This window comes from Capsicum annuum, chromosome 2 (genome assembly GCF_002878395.1).
Source record: "Capsicum annuum cultivar UCD-10X-F1 chromosome 2, UCD10Xv1.1, whole genome shotgun sequence".
Classification (NCBI taxonomy): Eukaryota; Viridiplantae; Streptophyta; class Magnoliopsida; order Solanales; family Solanaceae; genus Capsicum; species Capsicum annuum.
Genome location: NC_061112.1, coordinates 144,032,452 through 144,046,800, shown reverse-complemented (window position 1 = coordinate 144,046,800; position 14,349 = coordinate 144,032,452). Strand labels below are relative to the sequence as shown.

The 14,349-nt window shown below is 33.6% G+C and overlaps 1 protein-coding gene across 1 annotated transcript; it reads right to left on the bottom strand.

The window, feature by feature from the left end:
- Nucleotides 1–13,547: 13,547 nt before the first annotated feature.
- LOC107861373 lies at nt 13,548–14,349 on the bottom strand. Its single transcript, XM_016706712.2, has one exon. It carries the CDS (start codon nt 14,191–14,193, stop codon nt 13,729–13,731), a length of 465 nt encoding a protein of 154 aa, XP_016562198.1. The 5' UTR covers nt 14,194–14,349; the 3' UTR covers nt 13,548–13,728.

Genomic DNA, 14,349 nt, shown 5'->3' with positions numbered 1-14,349 from the left:
ATCACATGTTACTGAATAACTTTGGAAACTTTCTTAATAGAACAATTGTTCACTTTCATGCCAAAGATATGGTATAGAGTATGCTTTACATACCTGACTGTCAACCTTCAATACTAGTCCCAAATGGACTTCTCGTCTTTTCGGATTACTTATCTACAATGAACATATATAGCAATCTAGTATTAGCGACCAAATGTCACAATTCAATTATTTGAATTCACCAAACTAGTGGTTAAGTAGTAAGCCTTAATTACACCATAAAGGGTGTCACTTTAACCCTCTTATACTCCAATTACATTCATATGCCATGCATATTCATACAACATCCTCCAATATCAAGTTTGGATTCATTTATCCTTCCAACCAATCCATTAAACCAAATTGAGCCATAGACATAAATAATCATCAATTCAATAGTATATCACCATATCCACCTTCCATAACTCAATTACCATATCCACCCTCCACAATTCAATACAACCAAACAATGCAAAATAGTCCATAACCCTATTTTCACCACCTTTCAATAACAATCAATACATATAATCCTCTATCACACATATACATATGGAAGAGAACAAAGGCAAACAATATTCATACCTTAGAATTAACCTCTTGATTATGCAATCCTGTTTGCACAAATAATAGGTGCCGTTCGAAGCTCTCGAGATGACAAACGCAGTTATCGAATTACTTTAGAATTTCTACGGTTGAATCAACAGTAATTTAAAGATCAAATTTGGCTAGGGTTTGTTCTTTCTCAATGATTGATGATGAAAATGAGTTTTTGAACTCATATACATGTATATGTACGCATATTCCCGTCCATAATATCATAGGGAATGACCAAAGTGCCTTTAAAATTTAAATAATGTCAAATCTGTCCTTTGGTGGACTGTTTTGATAAGCTAAAGTAGATCGACCATAACTCTTTGCTCCGATATCGGATTTGAGTGAAATTGGTATCGTTGGAAAGATAATTCAAAGGGATTTCATTTCATATAAATTAGGCCACCTATTTCGTCCTGTACAAGGAGTTATGATCGTTTGAAGTTGACCCTAAAAATCTGTTTTGAGAGGCTGAAGTAAAATGAGTATAACTCCTTACTCAGACGTTGGATTTGGATGAAACCAATTGCATTGGAAAGAAGACTCAAAGATATTTCTTTTCATAGGTTGCAGATCTCCCAGTTCATTATATTAAGGGAGTTATGATCGTTCAAATTTGATCCAAAAAATTGGCTGGCCTCAGTAGTTTGTGTGCAGGAAATTTTCCTGCACATTTACTATTCCCAATATCCCGGCCACCGTTTTATAGTTTCGAACGTGCTCGATTATATCCGAAACCTATCCGGTTTTGGAAATCTTTATATCGTTGGAAAGCTTATCTAATAACCTTCGCATGGACCATCGACGGGCAAATTCCGGTATAAATAAAATAAAAAAATTAATTCCATATAAATAAGACCAATACACGTACTTGAATACACCAATATATGTACTTGAATACGGGGTGTTACACCAAGGGCGACTTGGCACACCTAATTTATGCCAAGTGGCGACTCTGAGTTTTGAAACTAATGAATCTTTTTTCGAAACAATTTTCATCTTTTGTCACTTTAATAATAAAATCCTTTCGAAACTTAAAAATTAATTCTTTTTGGGAGTGAAAAAAATGTGTGTGACAGATATAAAACTAGGGGTCGTTTGGTGTAAGAAATAAGGAAAGATAATCCTGAGATAAGTTTTTCGTACCCCTTTATTCCTTGTTTGGTTACAAAAGTGTGGTATAACTTATCCCAACATTAATAGTTAGTACCGGGATAAGTTGTTCCTACCTTATAGTTAGTATCGGGATAAGTTGTTCCTACCTTAGGTGGTATAGTAATACCGAAATAATTTATACCGGGATAAAATATGTAAATTATCAAAAATACCCTCTTAAACCCTCTTTATACATCACTTTTTCACATTCATATATATTTCCATAATTTTTAATACCATTTTCTTCACTACTCGTTATTTTTTTTGAAAATATATTTTTCTATTAAAAAATTACATTATAAATATAATTTTTATTTATGAATATATTATACGTTGAATTTGTTTGCCTAATGCTTGTGTATATTTTTAATTTAATTTCTCTTATAAAAATATTGACTCCACTACTTAATTACATATTTTTAACTAAATAATCTTTAGTCACTTAAAAATTTAAATTTGATATATCAACTAAAATAAATAACTTAATATTTTACAATATAAAAGTGATATGTGCTTAAATGAAGTGACGAAAATAATAAAATCTCTTTTACTAAAATAAATTTAAGATGGAAGTTTTATTTTTGAAAACGCACGATTCAATTATGAGAATTCACACACAAAAATATTTAAGCTAAATAAGATGAAAATTTTATTTTTAAGAATGAACAAATAAAGTTTACAAGAAAAATATAAGAAAAAATAAAATAAGGTGAAAGATATTTTTGTAAACAAAAAATTTATTCTTAGAAATTATACTATGCATACTATTTTGAATATGACAAATCAAATACTCAATAACAAATAATCCCAGCATAACTTATTCAACATAACTCATCCCATCATAACTAATGTTAGTATAACTTGCATTCAAACCAAACGATATCTAATAAGAGTAATATTTTCTTACTTTGGCATAATAAGTAAGGTAAAATATTTTAGATTATTTCAGGGAGAATAACTTATATCTTCTTGTACACGTTGAAAGGTAACACTAAAAACTTTGAGGGTGATTTTATTTTGTTTTTTATTTATTTTTTTCATTTGTAAGTAGAACTTCTCCCCTGCAGGAGTCCTAACTCGCATAACTTTAACGTCCATACATTATAATAATGTAAATTTTAACACTAGCATGTCATTACTATTAGTACTCTTATTTATTTATATTTATCTCTCGTATAAGTTGTAATTATTGATAGAGGATGATATACTTATCTCTTTACAGATTTTTTATTATATCTATAATTTATATTTATATCTATAATCTATAATTTATAATATATTAAAAGCGTGAAGGCTTTTAGAAAAGTAAATCCAATTTTTTATCCTTCATTAAAACACTTCGTAATAGACAAAATCATCTTTTCACCTTTATGCTTCAATTATTAATTAATTAAATATATGAATAATTAATGTTGGTAAATTTTTTCTCCTTGTATATGTAAAAAAGGATTCTCAATAACTATGGTCTATGGTAATAGAAAAAAGGAAAACATTCATAAGTTTTTTTCTTTTTGTATATGGGAAAAAGGAATCTCAAAATCTATGAGAATAGAAAAAAGGAAAACATTTATAGGGTTTTTCTTTCCCAAATTAATATTGATATGTCTTTTAGTTAATAAATAGCTTGCTAACCTTTTTTTCCGCCATCAATTGTATAGGTGTTCTAGCTTATGTGAATGAATCTTTTTAAAATTATAAAAGCATATAATCAAGTTAAAGGAGAAATTAAATTAGTAAAAGAGTAAAATTATTTCCTCATATAAGCTATGGTAGGTTTTCTTCTACGTTTTTCTCTTATTTTGATTTAAGTTGCTTCTTACCATCTTTATTGTTATTCTTTCTATTTCTCTTTATTTCTTTTAGTTAATAGTTTTAAAATTTATATGAATTATGCATAATCAACATTAACAATGAATTATGATTTTGATAATTTCTCACATTTTTCTTTAATTTGGTCCTACTTGCTGAACAAAAACGTAGCAACTATAGGTGCTCGTCCCCGTGCGTAGTGAAAACATGATTAAAGAGAGGGAAGCGTCAATAAACGTAAAACTCATAAAATACGAAAACTTATATTCAAGGTAACCCATGTATTTATTTTGTGATATTCTTTTCAAGGAAAAATATTATATTTAATTTAAAGTCGATTATTTTTTTATTTATTTATTCTTTTATATATTTCATGTTAATTGGAGGCTTGATGTGAAACACACGTGCAATGCACGTCCATTAATCTAGTATATATATACAAAGGCAGGGCTCTATAATTGTTGAGCTATTTTACAAATATATTCTCATGGTATCAGATAGTCAAAAATCCATCTAATTCTTTTTTCTAAAAAACATATGGAGTCTTCATCTTCCACTACATTCTTAGTTTCTTCTAGAGTCCCATCCACTACACCCGTCGTTTCTTTTAGCATTTCATTCGCTACACCCGTCGTTTCTTCTAGCGTCCCAGTTTCTTCTGTTGCATCTCCACCTCCTTCTAGTGTCCCAGGTTCAACCTTTTCTGTTACATCTTTATTTCCTCCCATAAGTAGCACGTTATTTGGCTTATCTCCTTTCCTTGACATTGGTTCTCCAGTCTTACCAAATCTCTCATCTGTTGTTGATCTTGCAACTCCTAATGTCACAAATTTAATGACCATTAAGTTAGGTTCTATGGACGACTATCTCACATGGTGCACTTAATTTACCTCTCTACTACTTTCACACGAGCTTATGGGTATTGTTAATGGTTTAATTCCTCCCCTATATCCTCTTCTTGGTGATGCATCTGGAAATCCACAACCAAACCCACTCTATCTATCTTGGATAAAAATCGATCAAAATGTTCGTTCTTGGTTATTCGCAACACTTTCCGGCGATGTTCTCCTTGATGTTCATCTTCTCCCCACATCTAAAGATATATGGTTATCCTTACATTGTCGCTATATGGATGCGAGTCAGGATAAATCTATTGAGTTGAAACGTCACTACCTTGAGGAAGGGCGATAATATGAGCATTGACCAGAATCTTCGAAATGCCAAACAAATAGCTGATTCTTTGGCAGCAATTAATGCACCTGTTGTTTCTCGAGATTTCATTGATCACATTTTACTAGGTCTTGGAAAAGAGTATGATACCTTGGTTGGCATCATTACACACTTTCCTGGCCAACTATCCATTGAAGAGCTTCGCACCAAATTGTTACTTCATGAGCAAAGGTTGCAGCAATTTAAAGAACTTGACTCACCAATTATGCACCAAGCATTTGATGTAAATTCTGTTTCTTCAACTACTCCTCAAGATGCTAGCGCTCAGTTTGTTAATCATACTTGCCGTGACCGAGGTTGATCTTCTTCATCCAGAGGTCTTGGCTATGGCGACAAAGGTTGTAGCTTTAACGGTCGTGGGCAGCATTCACAACTCAATTCCGACAACCATAATACATGTATTAGCATAACTGGACAACCATAGTTAGGTACTGGTGATACTTAACCTGTCTCCTATAATTCTCATTCTGTAAGTACTAATTTACCATTCATGGGAGTGCTTTGTTCTCGCCCCTCTACTCTTGTTTGTCAAATTTGTGGATCCCTCGGACATACTGCCTTACAATGTACTAATTTGTTTAATCATGCCTTTGTTGCTAATGATCTTCCTAAGTCTTTTGCAACCATGTCGGTTGGTGAAACGAATGATGCTACTTGATACGTAGATTCTGCCGCATCTACTCACATGACTCCATCTGAAGGTAATCTTTTGCCTAAAACTCCATACACTGGCCATAATCATGTTTTGGTTGAGGATGAAAAATTGCTCAATATTAGTAATATTGGATATACCCAATTACTCTTCACTTTCCATCCCCTTTATTTTAGGATGAAAATTGCTCAATATTAGTAATATTGGATATACCTAATTACCCTTCACTTCCTGTCTCCTTCATTTGCGTTCTGTCTTTCATGTTCCTCAGTTAAAACATAACTTAATTTCAGTCAAGAAGTTATGTGATGATAATAATTGTGTTGTTAATTTTGACTCGTTTTCTATTTCTGTTAAGGTCAAAGCCTCGGGTCAAATTCTCTTTCAGGAATCCAGTAACGGCGATGTCTACCCTCTTTCATCCATGTCATTGTGCTCTCATCTTCAAGCTTTAGTTGCCGTACAACAACCAGGAGACGTCTGGCATCGTCGTTTGGGTCACTGTGGAGCTCAAGTCTTAGAGACAATAATTATATTTGTTTGCTTAATCTTTTTCAAAATAAGAGTCCTAAAAATTACCCAATATATAACATAATTGTTTATAATATGTGAAAATAAGATAAATGACCTATTTACTTCTCCGTTCATTTTTATTTGTTTACTTTTCTATTTTGAGATGTCAAACAATACTTGTCTATTATAAATCCAATGGATAATATATCTATTTTTTTTTTCATTTTATCGTTGCTATTAAATACAATACATCACTCATTGCTTTTTTCAAAGTTTAAAATTTATTACTCCCTTCGTTTCGTATTAGTTGGCCCATGTGGATTTGACACACCTATTAATCAAAATATTTAATAGATTTTTTTTTTTACCAAATTAGTTTTATTAATTATACTTTGAAAATATAAATTTAAGTATATACACTTTATTTAGTTATTTAATGATAGGTATAGAGTTGAACAAAACATAATAAATTCTCTTGATTTCATGAGAAGGACAACTAAATTGAAACAAATATTTTTAAAAAGATGATCAATTAAAATGAAACGGAAAAAGTATATTCAAAGGGTGTAATATCACTCATATATTTATTATTTATGTATTAAGTAAAAAGCGGACAAATATTTATGGACGAAGGGAGTAATAGATTGTCTAATCTCTGTGTCTAATTAAATCCATTTTATTTTTTATTTAACTTGTGTAATGATGTACATCAAGTTCCAACTGTTTGTATGATATCCTTTTCAAAGGGTTGGGGGAAAGGGGAGCATAAACGACAGTGCAAGTCATTATGATTTGCTTAATTAATTAGCTAATGCTGCAGTTAATATAGCAATTTGATGGAATCTGTCATGATTATATGTAGATGCAAAGTGGCTCTTGTTGAACCATAATACTTATAAAAGAATGGTTGCGCCCACAGCATATGGCGGCTGAGCTTATTAACTATTTCCTCCTATCGCGATCAAGCTATCATGGTGTTTTTTTTTAACAGGGGTCTGCTCAACTGCTCCCTCCATTCTATTTTACTGGTTTCAAATTAACTTGATATATAAATTAAAAAAATAATTAATAATATAATTAGTTTATCATAATATTCGTATTAAATGATTTTTATATTTTAATTTGAAGAAAAAAGTAATTAATGTAAAGGATAAAACATGGAAAAGAAATTTGTCTCTTTCTTAATTTGTAAAAAATGACAAGTAAAATGAAAAATCAAATTAGAAAATTTGAGACAAGTAAAATAGGACGGAGAGAGTATTTTTTATATTGTTTAAAATTTATAAAATTAAAATTGAAGATAGAGTTGATGATTGTTTATTTTTTAGTTTTTTAAAAGAAAAAAACAATTCTGCAAAAGAAAAAAGATAGCTTGCATTTTATTTGAAATTTATGAAAATGAAGTTGGGGAAGAAGTTTGAATCACTTCCTAATTTATTTTTTTAAGATTATAATTATTATAAAAAGTGAAAAAAGTATTTTGAAAAAAAAAAAAGTGAATAATTATCCTGACCCAACGTCTCCTCAAATCCCTATTTCTTTATCAAAAATTATAATCATAAACTTACAAAGATAATTATGATGAAAGTTAGAAACGTCGTCAACTTCGATTAATATTAAAAATGGAATTATGACACCTAATTACAAGAGGTTGGTAAGAGTTTTTAACCCAAGATATCAACCTTGTCAATTGCCATACGTGGGACAATTCAATACCTTATCAGTTGTTTTTGATTGTTTTTAAAAAATTGTATAGTGGACAACTGAAAGTCATTATTGAAATTTAAGGGAGGTTATTTGCACATAATTAGACTTGAACCACTTTTCACCTGTCGTAAGTTATTGTGCTTACCTCCTCTCGTACCAAGTGGTTTAACTAAGTTCACATTTTCTATGGAAAACCTCATTGCCTGCTAGGTTTTTGTCAACATCAGTTAAGACTGACTCTGATTATCTTGTTTAACTTTTAACTACGTAATAAATGAGAGAAAACATCTAACCTTTTCTTGACATTTTATCATCTCATTTCAACCTTATAAATAACTTTCTTTGTTTAATCAATATTGAGTTTCTCACAAAAACTTGATACATGAATTAAATCAACGATGTAAGTTGGAATTTCGAAAAAGATATCAAGAAGAGAGCCGCTAACAATAGATTAAGTGGGTGTTTGGATGAGCTTCTTTTGAGTGGCTTAAAAGCCAAAAGTTTGTACTTTTTAAGCTAAAATAAAGTGTTTTTTATTCTTGCCAAACTCCTCCAAAATAAAGAAGTGCTTAAAAATCGAAAACACTTAAAAATAAGTCAATTCAAACACCCTCTAAAGCTGAAAAACATGTGATTGTTTATACAGTCACTCAACTATTGCAAATAGTGAGTAATAAACTTAACGGGTAAAAATACAAAAAGTATTTACTTTTGATAAAATGCCTAGAACTGTAGAACCAAGTTTGTTGATATGGTCCTTAGATATGGAAGAATGAACAAGCCTATTATTGATTGGAAGAAAATGATTGTTCTTATTACATTGTTACTGATGCAATTGCTACTTATCGAGAAAATAACTGACCTCCACTAATATCCAACTCCACTAATATTGATAGTTGTACACCACTAACTCACTAACAAACAATAACAATCTAACTGACTAGTCTAACTGACTAGTCTCTTTACTCCCTCTCAAGCTGGTGACCGAAAAACATCAAGGACACTCAGCTTGGAAAGAAGAAACTGATGTTGAGCTGCTATAAGTCCTTTAGTCATGAGATCAGCTAGTTGCATGTTGGAGGGGACATGAACTAGTTGCAGCAAACCTGATTTGATTCTTTCTCTGACAAAATAACAATCGATTTCTACATGCTTAGTTCTCTCGTGGAAAATAGGATTAACAGCAATTTGTAGTGCAGCTTTGTTATCACAAAACAACTTCACAGGCATGGTTAAGGTTACTCCAAGCTCTACCAATAACCCAGTCAGCCAAATCACTTCTGTAGTTGCAACTGCCATACTCCTATACTCGGCTTCTGCTGAGCTTCTGTTCACAATATGTTGTTTCTTAGACTTCCAAGAAACCAAGGAATCACCAATCATGACTATATACCCTGAAACTGACCTTCTAGTATTGGGACAAGATGCCCAATCAGAATCATAGAAAGCAGTCATAGATGTGATCTCATCTACTTTAAGTAGAATTTCAAGTCTAGGATTACCCTTTAGATACCCCACCACTCTTAGTGCACCATTTATGTGAGACTGTTTAGGTCTCTGCATAAATTGGCTTAATGTTTGTACTGCAAAGCAAATGTCAGGCCTCGTAATAGTGAGGTAAAGCAACTTGCCAACCATATTTTGATAACCAAGTATGTCATCTATTTCTGGATCATCAGATGGACCAACTTGGAGGTCATACTCTACAGAAGTTAATTTCTTATTAACCTCTAATGGTGTTGGAGCTGGTTTACACCCACTCGGGCCAATTTGTGAGATCAGTTCCAACACATATTTCCTTTGGTTAAGCAAGATACCTTTGTCAGACCTGAGTACTTCAATCCCCAAGAAGAATCTTAACTAGCCCAAATCTTTCACCTTGAATGCCTTATTTAGTGTGCCTTTTGTATGTTGAATCGGAGTGGGATTACTCCCTGTGATAAGCAGATCATCAACATATACCAAGACCACTTCAACATCATATCCTGATCTCTGAATAAATAGTGAGTAATCGTAGCTACGTTGTATATAGCCATCAGCAATCAATGCATTTGTGAGCTTAATATTCCACTGTCTGGAAGCCTATTTGAGTCCATATAATAATTTTTTCAGTTTGCATACTAGTTTATTTCCTTGTCTCTGAAAGCCTTGAGGCAATTCCATGTATACATCTTCATAAAGGTCTCCTTATAGGAAAGCATTATTTACATCCATTTGGAAGATATCCCACTTCTTGGAGGCTGCCAGGCTGATCACGGTTTTGACTGTCACCATCTTAGCAACAGGTGATAAGGTATCACGATAATCCTATCATGATAATCCAACCCTTCCTGCTGGTTGTATCCATTTGCAACTAATCTAGCCTTGTATCTTTCAATGCTTCCATCAGCCTTATATTTGATCTTGTATACCCATTTAGAACCTATAGCATATTTCCCTGGTGGTAGAGGGACCAAGTCCCAAGTCTGATTTTCCTCCAAGGCTTGAATTTCAAGTTGCATAGCGTCAACCTAGTGTTCATCTGTTGCAGTTTCTGTAAAATTTTGTAGTTTAATTTGAGCTGAAAAGGCTTGCAGATAGGCTTGGTATGCTGGTGAGACATTATCATAAGACAACACATCTGAGATAGAATAAAAGGTCACACCTCCAGACCTACCACCAGATGTAGTGGTTGCATAATCCTTTAACCATATTAGTGGATTGACACTTCTTGTTGTCCTTCCCAAGTCTGTTGTTTGTGGAACGGGTGGAAGTGAATGTTCCTCTGGTGGCACTTCAATAGTTTCAACTGTGGAAGGATGCATATTCTCTGCAACTTCTGATACAATAGTAGAGCTATCAGGATCATTATATACAGGGACATGTGATGCAGACATGGGTATTGGAGAAGGATCATAATGATGATCATTGACAGAGTGTGGAACATCAAAAATAGTTGTTCCTTCATGTGTGATTCCCTTGAAAGGAAAGATGTCTTCTCTGAACACCACATCTCTGCTGACCCAGCATGTGTTCTGTTAAAGATCAAATAACTTGTATCCCTTTTGAGTCTCAAAATAACCAATAAAAACTGCTCTTTTAGCTCTTGGTTTAAACTTATCTCCTTTAGGTAAAGTGGATGCAAAACATAAGCAACCAAAGACCCTTAAGTGACCATATACTACAGGTTTGTTATATAAAATTGTATAAGGAGACTTTCCTTGTAAGATTGGTGTAGGCAGTTTATTTATCAGATATGTTGCAGTCATAACACAGTCTCCCCAAAACCTGTTAGGGATGGAACTCTGAAATTTGAGAGCTTTGGCTACCTCAAGGATGTGTCTATGTTTTCTCTCCACTACCCCATTTTGTTGGGGTGTGTATGGATAAGAGCTTTGATGAATAATGCCCAAAGATGAGAGCAAATCAAAACACTGAGAATTGAAGAACTCTCTACCATTGTCTGATCTTAGTGTCTTCACAGTAGTACCAAACTGATTTTTTACTTTTAACAAAAAATCTTTCAGAACAACAATCACTTCAGACTTATATTGAATCAAACATGTCCACGTATATCTATTATAGTCATCAATAATGGTAACAAAGTAATGTTTTCTATCATAAGTGGGACCCTTAAAAGGACCCAATACATCAACATGTGTCAACTGAAAAATGCTACTCGAATGTGAGTTACTAATAGGAAACTGTAACCTTGTCTGCTTGGATAATGGTCATATTTCACATAGTTTGTGTACTTCTCTGCCATTCTGAACAATGGAAATGTAACTTGGAATACTGATGGATGGATGGCCTAATCTCATATGCCACATTGCACCATCAACTTCTTTATGAATTGTTGAACTTGCTACTGATGTCTTGCTGTGTCATCCTTCAACAAGTACAAACCATTATTTTCTCTACCAATCCCCAAGACCTTGCCAGATTAAAGGTCCTGGAAAACACAAAAATTTGGGTAAAAGCATACTGAACAACAGAGATCTTTTATCACCTTTGACACTGACAAAAAGTTGTGCTTGAAATCAAGAACATATAGAACATTCTTAAACTTATGATCTCTCAATATGACAATGGTTCCTTTGTGTGAAACTTCATATCTACCACCTGTAGGTACTCGAACCTTATTTGTTTCACAACCCTCAAGTTTTAAGGGATTGAACAAGCACTCTTTATATAGTGTGATATGGTGAGATGCACCAGAATCAATTATCCACTCATATGAAAAAATACTATATAAATGTGCTAGTATACCTGTCATATTAGCCTAAAAATCACCTAAGGTATTGTTGTTGGTGCCTAAGGTGTTGTTGGAACTTGCTGTGATTAATTGTTGATACTATTCCTCAGATATGTACTTTCTCTCTCCTGAAGAAACAGTTCCAATCTCTGCATCCACAACATTGCCTCAAGCATAGGCTTTAGTGGAACTGACCCTTTTTTTTTGCTCTATAAATCAGGTGGATATCCTACCACTCTATAGAAATCCTCTGTTAAATGGTTTCTGTAACCACAGTGATCACAACCCGAAGGAAAAAATGGCTTCTTATAGGTGGTCTGATTTAGAGTAGAGACAGGTTTAGACGGGTTAAATATTGATCCTTTGTATCTGTGGCTACCTCCAGCCATTAAAGTGATGGAATCCATTTGTTTGCTACCAGTCCCCATAGCTCTTTGGTTTTCTTCTTGCACTACCAGTGCATAGAGCGGGAATCCCCGAGCTACTGCACCAGAGTATCATCAACAATTGCGGACAACACTACCTCTCCACTCAATTCGCAGAACCCAGCAGAAATGAAAACGCAAATTGATTTCCATCATCATCTATATGTGCAAAGTTCTGATACACCCGGATTGGCGTTAATTGACATCAAGTTGACAGGTTCGGAGAATTACACATTGTGAAGCAAATCGATGCGATTGGCCTTTCTAGGGAAAAACAAACTCAGTTTCGTGGATGACAGTTGTACAAAAGCTCAGTACAGAGTCGATTTGGGAAATCTCTGGGAACGATGTAATGCGATTGTTCTGAGTTGGATTGGAGCTACTGTTTCATCGGATTTGGTTTCTAGCATAGTATATGCGTCTAATTTGAAGAAAGTTTGGGACGAATTCAAGGAAAGGTTCGATAAATCAAATCTCACTAGAATATATCAGATCTGGAAGAATATAGCTACTTTAACTCAAGGTACGGACTTAGTCACTGCTTACTATTCCAAAATGCGAGATTATTGGGATGAGATAGGTGTCTTAGTACCAGGAGTAGGCTGTAGTTGTGAAGGATCTAAGGCTTCCACTGAAATGCTGAAAAATCAAAGGTTGTTACAATTTTTTATGGGGCTAAATAAGAGTTTCAGTCATGTACGAAGTGATATTCTGTTGCGCACCCCTGTCTTGACGGTTAATCAGGATATGCACTGGTAGTGGAAGAAGAAAGCCAAAGAGGTATGGGGACTGGTAGCAAACAAATGGATTCCATCACTTTAATGGTTGGAGGTAGCCACAGATACAAGGGATCAACATTTAACACGTCTAAACTTGACTCTGATACCTTGATAAAATGCCTAGAACTGTAGAACCAAGTTCGTTGATATGGTCCTTAGATATGGGAGAATGAACAAGCCTATTATTGATTGGAAGAAAATGATTGGTCTTATTACATTGTTACTGATGCAATTGCTACTTAATAGAGAAAATAAATAACCTCCACTAATATCCAACTCTACTAATATTGACAGTTATACACCACTAACTCACTAACAAACAATAACAATCTAACTAACTAGTATCTTTAACTTTTCACAGGCTATATACTTTATTTAAGTTGTACTTTAAAGGACAGTAATATCTTTTTGGTTAAGAAAACAGAACAGGAAGAAGCCGGGCAACCTGAAAATGCAACTTCATTACATAGAACAAACTGAACATGTATATGCAACAGTATACCAAAACAGGTAAAGAGGAACCATAACAAGTACAATCCAAGAAACAAATAGTCAAGCAGATAAATTTACAACAACTAGCCTTGTTTCGTTCTTCCAAATTCAACTTCATCTGTTTCAGAACACGCCTGTTCTTCTTGAAGCAACAGCACAGCTTCTACTTCTCCTAAACACATCGGTATTCACTTTGACATCGTCACCAAAATCACACGGCTTATCTTCATCGATTCTTCCAATTGCAGCAGATCGACTCCTAGGCACAGCATTAACATTCACCGCATTTTTAGCAAGTGATTTTTGCCTCAGAAGGTCTGCTTCCACTTTCCTGACGAGACTTTTTCTAGAAGCAATTCGTACTAGCTCCCTGAAATCTTCATCACAGCTACTTGACACAGACGAATTGGTACTGAAACTTCTAGGCAAAGCAGATATTTGTGGAACCCCAATGACACTGCCATAGCCAATTTTTCCAGAACAATCCATCAGGCTATGGACGTAACAGTCCCTGGCTTTACTCAAAATTCTAATGGGTGCTTTTATGCACTTCTTAATTCTGCTCTCTTTGTTACCCTCTGAGCTCATTTTCTAACTACGATCAGGGAGAAAATAGTGAAAGTTCGACCGTCGAATGTTGATATTAGTGGCATATATATATGTATACAAATATGTAGTAAGAAAAAAGACTGACAGCAAGAAAATTAATTAAGTGGGGTAAAAGCAACTTAAAAGTTTTAATTA